At 51.1% G+C, this 10,638-nt stretch overlaps 1 protein-coding gene across 2 annotated transcripts in view; it reads left to right on the top strand.

Annotated features, from left to right (window-relative positions):
• LOC139210714 (striatin-like) overlaps window positions 1–10,638 on the top strand; it is a 25,790-nt gene continuing 15,152 nt past the window's right edge. For both annotated transcript variants that reach the window (XM_070840846.1, XM_070840847.1), the window contains exons 1-2: window positions 1–340; window positions 7,875–7,978. In XM_070840846.1, coding sequence (XP_070696947.1) covers window positions 128–340; window positions 7,875–7,978 — 317 coding nt within the window. In that variant the 5' untranslated portion in view covers window positions 1–127. The remainder of the gene's footprint in view (window positions 341–7,874; window positions 7,979–10,638) is intronic.

Below are 10,638 nucleotides of genomic sequence, written 5' to 3' on the forward strand. Positions count from 1 at the left end.
GTCAGAAAGTGAGTCCGTTCCGTCGAGCCGCGGAGACCGAAGCGCAGTCGGTACCTCCGCCCGTCCTCCGGTCAGTAGCGCCCCGAAACAGCGACACAACGGACTGAGCCCCCCCCCGAGCCCGGCCATGGACGAGCAGGCGGGGCCCGGCGTCTTCTTCAACAACAACAACAACTCCGTGTTAGCCGGAGGTGGGAAGGGACCGCTGCCCGATGGCGACGCTGGGGAGGCGGCCAGGGCGCAGTACAGTATCCCGGGGATCCTGCACTTCCTGCAGCACGAATGGGCCCGTTTCGAAGTAGAGAGGGCTCAGTGGGAGGTGGAGCGGGCCGAATTACAGGTAAGAAACACCTAATCTTGTCCACACACGACCTCACACCGGAGGGGCCGCCGGGGCAGCGGGTTAGCCTCTGTGTCTGATTGTTCTGCTGACCGGGCTAGCTAGTTAGCATTAGCTCAGGAGCTAAAGGGGCTGCAGCGCCCCCCCCGACCCGCTGCACGACGGCTGTCTGCGCCCTCTTCACTCTGACTGAAGCCACCAAACTTTATTGAACCCTGTCGGAGCTGGAAAAGTAAGAAAAAAAGGTCTAATGTAAGAACCAGCTGCCTCACTTGTTAGCTTAGTAGCTAATGTGTAATGTTAGTGCAGAAACACAGCGGCTAGCTGCTGCTCAGAGCCCCCCCCCCTCCCGTGCATTTGATCTGTAAACCTGTATAACATGGGGGGGCTGTCAGTGCTCACACTCACTGAGGAGTCATGGATCCTCTCCTGAGCTCCCTGCCATGTCAGTGCCCCCCCCCCAGTCTGCCTCTGGGGTCCACACAGCTGATTTTCGCTCTTCACCCAGATCTGAAGCTCCAGCAGCTTTACAGTGGACGTTAGTTAAACCAGAAGTTCACTCTCAAGTCCTCAATGATCCCTTCAGGTCAAACTACATCTTTAACCTTTACAGTTTGTCCGTCTGCAGGTCAATCAGTCGCCTTCCCATTAGGACTCATGATAATAACACGTGAAACCCTCTGGTTGTTGTGGACACGACCAGCTCTCCGTCCTGTGAGTGTCCACAGCAGAGAAGCTCCTCTGGACGCCATGTTGCTGTTTACCCTGAGCCTCCTGGCCGCCGTGTGGACGAAAAGGTGTTTGTCTTTGTGGAGCCACGGTTTGACGTTTGTGGTCCGACAGCGTTCAGACTGCCCTCAGCTGTCAGATGAGACGCTGCAGTGTTTCAGAAGGGTGACGTACCCCCCCCCCCAGTGTAGGAGGTTTGACTGCTTTGTTTCAGGCTTCCTGTCTGCAGCGGCGGCGGCAGAGCGCGCTGAGGTTGCTTCATGGCTTATTGGGTGGTTTGTTTGTGGCGGTAAAACGCTGCGCGCTCAGTTTGAGTTCTTGTTCTTGTGGCAGTCCTGAATGTGACAGTTTGAAACTTGTGGCCTCCTCACAGTCGTCAGGCGGCTCCTCTCTGGATGAGCTTCTGTTCTCTCTGTTATGATCCGAGCGTGCTAATAATGATCTGAATGATCTGAAGGGAGGAAGACGGTTAAATTAGCCTTAATAGACGTGGACGAAGGGTGAAAAGCTCTTGTGGCCGCGGAGCCTTAATGGAGGATATCATGGAGCACCGACTGGGAGTTCATCTTTATATCCACACAGTCAAAACAGGCATGATAACTCGTCTCAGAGGTCCTAAATCATTTAAAATGTCTGTCTTTTATCATAAATTTTTGTCTTGAGACTCTAAAACTCAGAGAAATGACCGTCCTCTCTGGACTGGGCTCCCTTTATGATGTCACAAGGGCACATGCTGATCATGTGACTTCCTCCAGCCTATCAGCAGGCCGACAGGCTGCGCATGAAGCCAAAAAAGTTTCACTTCCTGGGTATAAAAGTACCAGGATCTTCCTCATCGAGCCCAGAAAGCATGACGGACCAGCACCTCAGGCTAGCATCCGAGTTAGCCCTGTGCTAACTTCCTGTTAGTTCTGTGCTAACTTCCTGTTAGTTCTGTGCTAACTTCCTGTTAGGTCTGTGCTAACTTCCTGTTAGGTCTGTGCTAACTTCCTGTTAGTCCTGTGCTAACTTCCTGTTAGTTCTGTCTTTGCTAACTTCCTGTCTGTTCTAACTTCCTGTTAGCCCTGTGCTAACTTCCTGTTAGTTCTATCTGTGCTAACTTCCTGTTAGTCCTGTGCTAACTTCCTGTTAGTCCTGTGCTAACTTGAATGGTGATTAAATTATTTCATCGCTCTTTTAGATTTTCCAAATGTTTTTGGACTGACTGTCGGAGGAAAAAAGTCTTTTTGGGCCCAATGGCGCCACCTGACAGGCACCGTTGTTGTAGTTACACAGTTTGGCCACCAGGTCAGGTCTCCTTCAGAGCCTGGAGACCTTCCTGGGGGGTCCTGCTGTCAGAGGAAGAGGTGACGGACAGAGTGAAGCAGCAGGTTGTTTCTGCTCTGAAAGGGAGCAGAAACATGATGTGAAGAAGAACATTGAACCATGTGAACCTGCTCCAGTTGGAGCTCCACATCCAAAGATGAACTCTCTCTCTCCCCCTCTGAGGAGGGAGCGTGCTTTTAGGGAACAACCCCGGTAGGACTGAAGCGTTCTCCGGCCCCCCCGTCAGCTCCCTCCTCCCCGGCTGATGTCTCCTACCATGAGCGCCGGCGTGTCGGCGTTCGTCTGGGAGGACGGAGGTTTGCAGGAATGTGACCCAGCCGGCCTGACGGGTGGCGCTCTTGTCAGAAACTCTGCTCCACTGGCCCGACTTGTCCTGCCGCTCCACCCTAACGCTCAGACTGCTGATCGGTCACTGATCATCAATAGAGTCCATCTGGCCGGTGTGTGTGGCTGCTGATTGGTCCCTGGATGGCATCATTATCAGTTTATCAATCAATTCTGGAGAAAAAATGGTGGAAATATCCTTTATTTATAGTCGGATCAACAGTCCAACACCAAAGATCAAAGATCACCAACATGAAACACAGCAAATCCTCACGTCTGAGAAGCAACATGAAGCAGATGTCTGTAGTTTCTGCTCAGTGAGGGACGAACCGTCAGGTTGACCCTGTTCTGCACTGGGTCATCGTTTAAGTTACAAATCGGACGTTCGTCCCAAAACGATCAATTAGTTGATAGGGTTTCCTGTTGGTTTTTCAGGTGACGTGCTCGGCTGAAGGTGTCGGTGTGTTGGCGACACACTCGGCCTATCATTACTTTAAGCAGGCAGCCGTGGTGTTAAAAACCCTCTGACCGGCTGACGGCTGGCCTGGTGCCCCCCCATTAGAAAATAATACTGATGCTGCTGAAAGATACCATTGACAGTCTGCACGGGGGCTTTTATTTTGAAAAGTGAGCTGACTGTTACAGACGATAAAATGTAGTTTTTGATTTAATGGTCATCAGGCTGTCGCAGCGCCGAGTGTTTCCCGGCCTGGTGGTGGTGATGGGGGGGGGGGGGGGGGGGCAGGTTTCACCGTGTCCCAGCCAGGCAGCGCTCCAGCTCGGGGGAAATCCCTGCTCCTGCTCACAGCGTATCTCCTTGCCAGAAGCATCTGTCGGCAGCCATAATCTGACACCAGGGGAAGGTCTGAGGTGACGGGGGTGTAAGGTGGCTCTGAATGTGGACCCCCCCCCTCCATTGGATCAGGCTCCTGTTGGAGATGACTTATTACTGTGGTGCCCTCTTCACGTCACCGATGGCTGAATCAGCTCTGCTGCGGCAGGAAGAAGGACTGAACCTCACCAGCATCCTCATCATCGTCCCTCAGTGGGTGCTACGTGCCCCCCCGGGGGGGCGTTAGAGTGCTTTCAGCTGAAGCTCCACCTTTGCTGTAAAACTTTGTGTCTTGAATGAATGTGGTTGGCTGATGGTCCAGATTTAGATCTATGGTGGTCTGTTCCTGTCGGAGGCGTCCTCACCAGATCACATCACCTCTGATGACCCTCGAGCGCCTCGACACAGCCGGGGACCTTTTCCTCCGTTTGGGGAAAACGGTCACCTTTTTATTGAGCACCTTTTCTTGGCGTGGCTGACGGGTTAAGGCACTAGCTGTACAGTGAAACATCTGTGGCTGCAACATCTTATTGGGAAAAGTCAGTTGATGTCCTGACATGGAGCGCTTCTCTCTCTGATGTGGCCTGTACCTGCACACTCAGCTTTGTGTCATTATGACCACACATCCAGTCACACCAGTCCTGGAGAAAATGCTGATGGTGAAAAATGCCCCTCTTAGCGTGCAGGCAGTATGTGAGCCTCATGTAATATTCATGCGGCTACATGGCAAGCAGCACGGCGTCCTGAACAAGCCCTCGCTGCCTTTGGGTGAGGTCGCATTGCAGCGGCGCCATGACATGAGCTGTGTGACAGCAAAGTGAGAAAGGCTCCAGTGGGAACTCGTGATGAAGTCTGTGTGGAGGTTTGGGAGACGAGAAGACGTCTCTGGTAGTTTGAGAGGTGTCGGGCTCGGACCCTCAGACCCTCAGACCCTCAGTGTCATTATTTAGATTTTCTGCAGCTGTGACTTGTGAATAATTCTCTTCTGGATTGCACCTGTAAATAAATGTACTTCCCAGGAGACCTTGAGGCGACGCCTCACAATCACACACATATTTAAACGGTGATGGAGGAGCAGATCTAACCGGAGCAACCGTCTCTGTTCAGTACGTGCAGAGCTTTGAATCACCTTGTATTTATTGTATGTAGTGAGTCCCACTGATGTAAATCATTATCAAACCTGTAGCTTGTTAATCCATGAATGATACAGGTATGAGCTGTGTCAGCTGGCCAGAGGTTATGTTGATCTGTGCTGATGGTGTCTGTGAACAAACAGAAAATAAACACACTGCTGCAGCCTTGTTACGGCCCCCCCTCCCCCCCAGTTGTTTTGCTGCCTCCTTTCTGTGGCTACCAGTGTAACGGCATGTGTGGAATGTACTTGGCCGGTCGTCGTGGTGCTCACTGGTTTGTGGCGACTGTGAGAGTAAACCTGGCTGTTTGCTGTGGGGTTTGCACCCCCCCACCCCGCCAACCCCCGCTTGTGTGGCCGTTTTGTTTGCGTGTGAGGTTGTAGGAGTGTCGGCTGACTGTTTCACTGAGCTCAGATGTGCTGGTTGTTCACAGCGTCGGCTCTGTGTGGATTAAACGGCCTCATTGTGTTGGAGATGTCTTTGGCGATGACGCAGAGCCGCTCTGGGGCAAAGCATGTCTGGAATCCACTAATCTCAGACTATGAGGTCTTCTCTGGGTACAAACACTCATCACACATTCACGGACTCAAGATTAAGTCTGAGAAACTCAAAGATTTGGAGGATTTGTTTTCCGTGCAGCATGTTTCTAACCTGAGCGTGCCAGTGTTGATCCAGTGGCTGGTGTGTGTTTCCCTCCCAGCATACAGCCTGTCTCCAGCCTCCTTTTCCTGCCCCCCCCCCCCACACTCATGTCCCTGTCAGACAGACTGAGGAGCCCTTATCCAAGCCCCCAATAATGCGGGCAGTGTGAGGCCGGGAATTAAACGCTTCCTGTGTCTCTTTATGGCCCGGGTTGACTCCCTGCATTCCTCCCAGGGTTAATGTTTGATGGAGGAGGGATGGTGAGCCAGCGATTCACAGAGCTGCTCTTCTCTGTCTCTGGCACCGCAGGACGCCGGCGCCCCCGGCCAGCGCTGCACGGGGACGCCGGGGAAGTGAAGCTCGCTCGGCGTATTGGTCGACGCAGATGTACAGTTTCATCCTCCGTCACGTTTCTGTGGTTGTTCCTCAGTGCGTGGCTGCCTTCAGCTCTCGCTGGAGATAAGTGGGATGTTTCCTCACGACGCTTTTTATTTGATTTATTATTTGGCTCACTTGACCCAGAAAGATGAACTGTGAGACAACAGCTCTGTGATCAGCCTGATGTGATCATTCTCCACTGATTCGGTTTAGAAGTCTGGACCAACCTGAACCGTCGTCACTTTCCATATGAAGCGATTTCCTGAAGCCTGATTTGTTTTTAATTCTGTAAAAGTGAAAGGCTTCCTTCTTCTTCTGTAACCACTGCGGGCTGTTTCACAGAAAAGTGAGCTGCCTCTCTGGGCCACACGAGGACCCCTCAAACACGGCCCAGTCAGCCAGTTAGAGATCAGTGTGGCAGAGACCAAAGAGGTGACGATCTGCACAAAGACAGAGCCAGCTTCACTTCACCGTCAGCATGTAGGAATCTGTGGGTCCGGTCCTGTGGAATATTTAAATCCTCCTCCACATCTGAGAATAAATGATCCAACCCCAAAACCCTTGGACTGTTTACAGAGGATGAGGAGGAAAGACGAGGCTCCCATCCCCTCTGTGGCCACTTAAAGCTCCAGGAGGCCCCTCTGGAGACAGAGAACATATTTAAGAAGTCCTTTATCCTCAGTCAGTATCCTCAAGTCAGCAGGTGGCTGATGGGGTCGGAGGCACAGATATTTTTAAATGTGTTATTTGACTGGTCTGTCTTTATTAGTTGTAAATGTATGAAGCTGTTGTTGGTTCCGTCTGACCTGAAGACAAACGTCCTTCCTGGAGGACGCTCTCTACTGTTGCTCGTCTGTCGGAGTAACTAAAAGGTATCGTTGTCAACGGCACATGTGCTGGTGTGGACCCAGCTGAGGGTTGCTGACCTGTGACAGACTAAAGACGTGTTCAGAGGCTGCGTAGATGTCTCAGGTGAAGATGTGCTCACCTGTCAGAGCATGTGACTGAACTGTGACTGTGTCAAACTGGAGACGCTGTCTCTGATGGGTTCCTCTGTGGAGAAGCTCAGAGATGCTGGTTTTAACACGAGGCAGATTGTCGTGCTGCCATGACTCACTGCAGCAGCGCTACTTGCTATCAGAGTGAAAGTGTGATCCGGCCCACTCGCACTCACACCATCCTCTGCATGTGGAGTGAAACGCAGAGAATCCGCTCACCAGAGTGTCAAAGAGTGCCTTCAGAATCCGAGTTCACTTTGTCAGAGACAGAGCCGTCTCCACGGCTGCCCCCTCCCTCCCCAAACGCACAAGAGATGGCACCGATCATCAATGTTCACATCACTGATCAGAACCCCCCCCAGAGCTGTTTTAATGTGGACTCACTGCTGTCTGCTCTGTTCCATCAGTCTGAGTGTCGACAAATAAATGTATTATTATTATTATTGTTATTAAAAAAGAGGGAAAGGTCACTTTTGCTGGGACAATAAGATAAGAGGTAAAAAACTACCACAGTGACTCCCTACAAGCCAGTGAAGGCTAATGCTAGCTGTGCTAAACACACACACACACACAGCCCCCCCCTTCTTCTTACTGAGCCAAGAGTCGTTTTGAAAGATGAAGCTGATGAAGTCCTGCTGACGGCTAGCTAGCTTAGCTTAGCTTTAGTGTGTGTGTGTGTGACTGAATCCTGGTTAATAGAAATGATATCTGGTGCTAACAGCAGTCGATGGATCGAGTGTGTGTGATCTGTCGCCCCCCCCCACACACACACACACACACGCACACACACACACACACACACACACCCCCGGCTATGTAATGTAGTGCTGACTCAGACGGAGTGCGTCAACAGCTGCTGCCTGTTACTGAGGGGGGGGGGCGCAGAGCAAAGGGATTTTAGAGGGGGGGGTCGGTGTGTGGGAGAGTGAGTAGGTTAGATTAAAATAGAATAGTACACATCAGCTTTTTACTTCCCATCATGCCGTGCATATTGATCTGACATCGTCCTATTTCAGTCCCACAGAAGAAGTTATTCTCAGACGGAGCTCGTCTTTGTAGTTCAGGCTTTGTTGCCAGCTAGCTCACATCTTTGACTCTATTTATAAAAGCAGCTCCTGTAGACCCCCCCCCACGCTAACATGTGGCCTGACCGTCGTTCTCTGTGATTTCAGGCCCAGATCGCCTTCCTGCAGGGGGAGAGAAAAGGCCAGGAGAACCTGAAGAAGGACCTCGTGAGGAGGATCAAAATGCTGGAGTACGCTCTGAAGCAGGAGAGGTGAGTGTTACACCGCCTGCTGCTGCCTCAGCCCCCCCACAACACACACACACACACACACACCTCAGCTGCTCTGCTACAACTGCAGTGTTTCCATGTTTTTCTGCTCCTAAAAATAAACTCTTGCTTCTGAGAAATGTACAAAAGGAGAACATGGCGGTCAACACATCATCATGTGCTGCTGGTGCACGGAGCTCCGTGAGGAGCGCAGCTCCCTGTTTGTGTTCAGCGTGGAGCCGGCCGACGCCTCTGCTGGTGTCAGCAGAAGCAGGAAGAGAGAGAGCCAGGGAGACTCCCCGAGCGCCCCCCCCCAGAGCACGTCTTGGCGGCAGCGTGGGGGACTTGTTTGCTGTCGGACGGCGTCCTCAGGAGAAGGACGGGACGGGGGAGGAGGAGAGGAATCCTCCCTCTGCCAAAGACGAGCGCCCCGTCACAGCTCTCTCTCCTGTCGCTCCTGTTTTCATGTTCGCTCCCGCTGGAGCGTCTCCTTCAGACAGACGGACTGAACTAATTCCTCATTGATTCTGGACACATGAAGCGTTCATGATGAGGATTTTCATCAATAATCACACATAAACACAAGCAGGCCGACGTTAAATGAACCCTCAGACCAACCAACTGTCTTAGGAAGTGAAGCCTAAGAGCCTCTGACTGTACATCCAAGAAACACATTTAAAGCAGCAGAAGAAGAAACGAGGCCTGTTTGATCCTGTTAGAAACACATTTAAAGCAGCAGAAGAAGAAACGCGGCCTGTTTGATCCCGTTAGAAACACATTTAAAGCAGCAGCAGAAGAAGAAACGCGGCCCGTTTGATCCCGTTAGAAACACATTTAAAGCAGCAGCAGAAGAAGAAACGCGGCCCGTTTGATCCCGTTAGAAACACATTTAAAGCAGCAGAAGAAGAAACGCGGCCCGTTTGATCCCGTTAGAAACACATTTAAAGCAGCAGCAGAAGAAGAAACGCGGCCCGTTTGATCCCGTTAGAAACACATTTAAAGCAGCAGCAGAAGAAGAAGAAACGCGGCCCGTTTGATCCCGTTAGAAACACATTTAAAGCAGCAGCAGAAGAAGAAGAAACGCGGCCCGTTTGATCCCGTTAGAAACACATTTAAAGCAGCAGAAGAAGAAGAAACGCGGCCCGTTTGATCCCGTTAGAAACACATTTAAAGCAGCAGCAGAAGAAGAAACGCGGCCCGTTTGATCCCGTTAGAAACACATTTAAAGCAGCAGAAGAAGAAGAAACGCGGCCCGTTTGATCCCGTTAGAAACACATTTAAAGCAGCAGCAGAAGAAGAAACGCGGCCCGTTTGATCCCGTTAGAAACACATTTAAAGCAGCAGCAGAAGAAGAAACGCGGCCCGTTTGATCCCGTTAGAAACACATTTAAAGCAGCAGCAGAAGAAGAAACGCGGCCCGTTTGATCCCGTTAGAAACACATTTAAAGCAGCAGAAGAAGAAACGCGGCCCGTTTGATCCCGTTAGAAACACATTTAAAGCAGCAGCAGAAGAAGAAACGCGGCCCGTTTGATCCCGTTAGAAACACATTTAAAGCAGCAGAAGAAGAAGAAACGCGGCCCGTTTGATCCCGTTAGAAACACATTTAAAGCAGCAGCAGAAGAAGAAACGCGGCCCGTTTGATCCCGTTAGAAACACATTTAAAGCAGCAGCAGAAGAAGAAACGCGGCCCGTTTGATCCCGTTAGAAACACATTTAAAGCAGCAGCAGAAGAAGAAACGCGGCCCGTTTGATCCCGTTAGAAACACATTTAAAGCAGCAGAAGAAGAAACGCGGCCCGTTTGATCCCGTTAGAAACACATTTAAAGCAGCAGCAGAAGAAGAAACGCGGCCCGTTTGATCCCGTTAGAAACACATTTAAAGCAGCAGAAGAAGAAGAAACGCGGCCCGTTTGATCCCGTTAGAAACACATTTAAAGCAGCAGAAGAAGAAACGCGGCCCGTTTGATCCCGTTAGTAACACATTTAAAGCAGCAGAAGAAGAAGAAGCGCGGCCCGTTTGATCCCGTTAGAAACACATTTAAAGCAGCAGAAGAAGAAGAAACGCGGCCCGTTTGATCCCGTTAGTAACACATTTAAAGCAGCAGAAGAAGAAGAAACGCGGCCCGTTTGATCCCGTTAGAAACACATTTAAAGCAGCAGAAGAAGAAGAAACGCGGCCCGTTTGATCCCGTTAGAAACACATTTAAAGCAGCAGAAGAAGAAGAAACGCGGCCCGTTTGATCCCGTTAGAAACACATTTAAAGCAGCAGAAGAAGAAGAAACGCGGCCCGTTTGATCCCGTTAGAAGCTCCAACATCAGTTTAACAACCAGACCAGCTAAATGTGAGCAGGAACACTGATCAGCAGGAGAATCTCTCCTGGGGGGACATGGAGCTGTGGAGGACAGTGGGGATTCGGGGTGGGACAGGTTCCCGGTGTGCCGTTGCTCCGGCCGGCTCAATATTTCTAAATGTAACACTTACTCTGATCCGTCAGCTTGGGACCAGGGACGTTATGCTGGACGTTGTCTGACCACATGAGCTACTCAGAGAGGAAGAGTGTGGTTATGGTGATGATGTGATCTAAAACCTGTTTCTGTTGGTGCTGTGATGCTGCTCTCCTCCTCTCAAACCTCCATGATCAGCCCTGTTTGCTTGTCTCCT

Source organism: Pempheris klunzingeri, chromosome 12 (genome assembly GCF_042242105.1).
Source record: "Pempheris klunzingeri isolate RE-2024b chromosome 12, fPemKlu1.hap1, whole genome shotgun sequence".
Taxonomy (NCBI): domain Eukaryota; kingdom Metazoa; phylum Chordata; class Actinopteri; order Acropomatiformes; family Pempheridae; genus Pempheris; species Pempheris klunzingeri.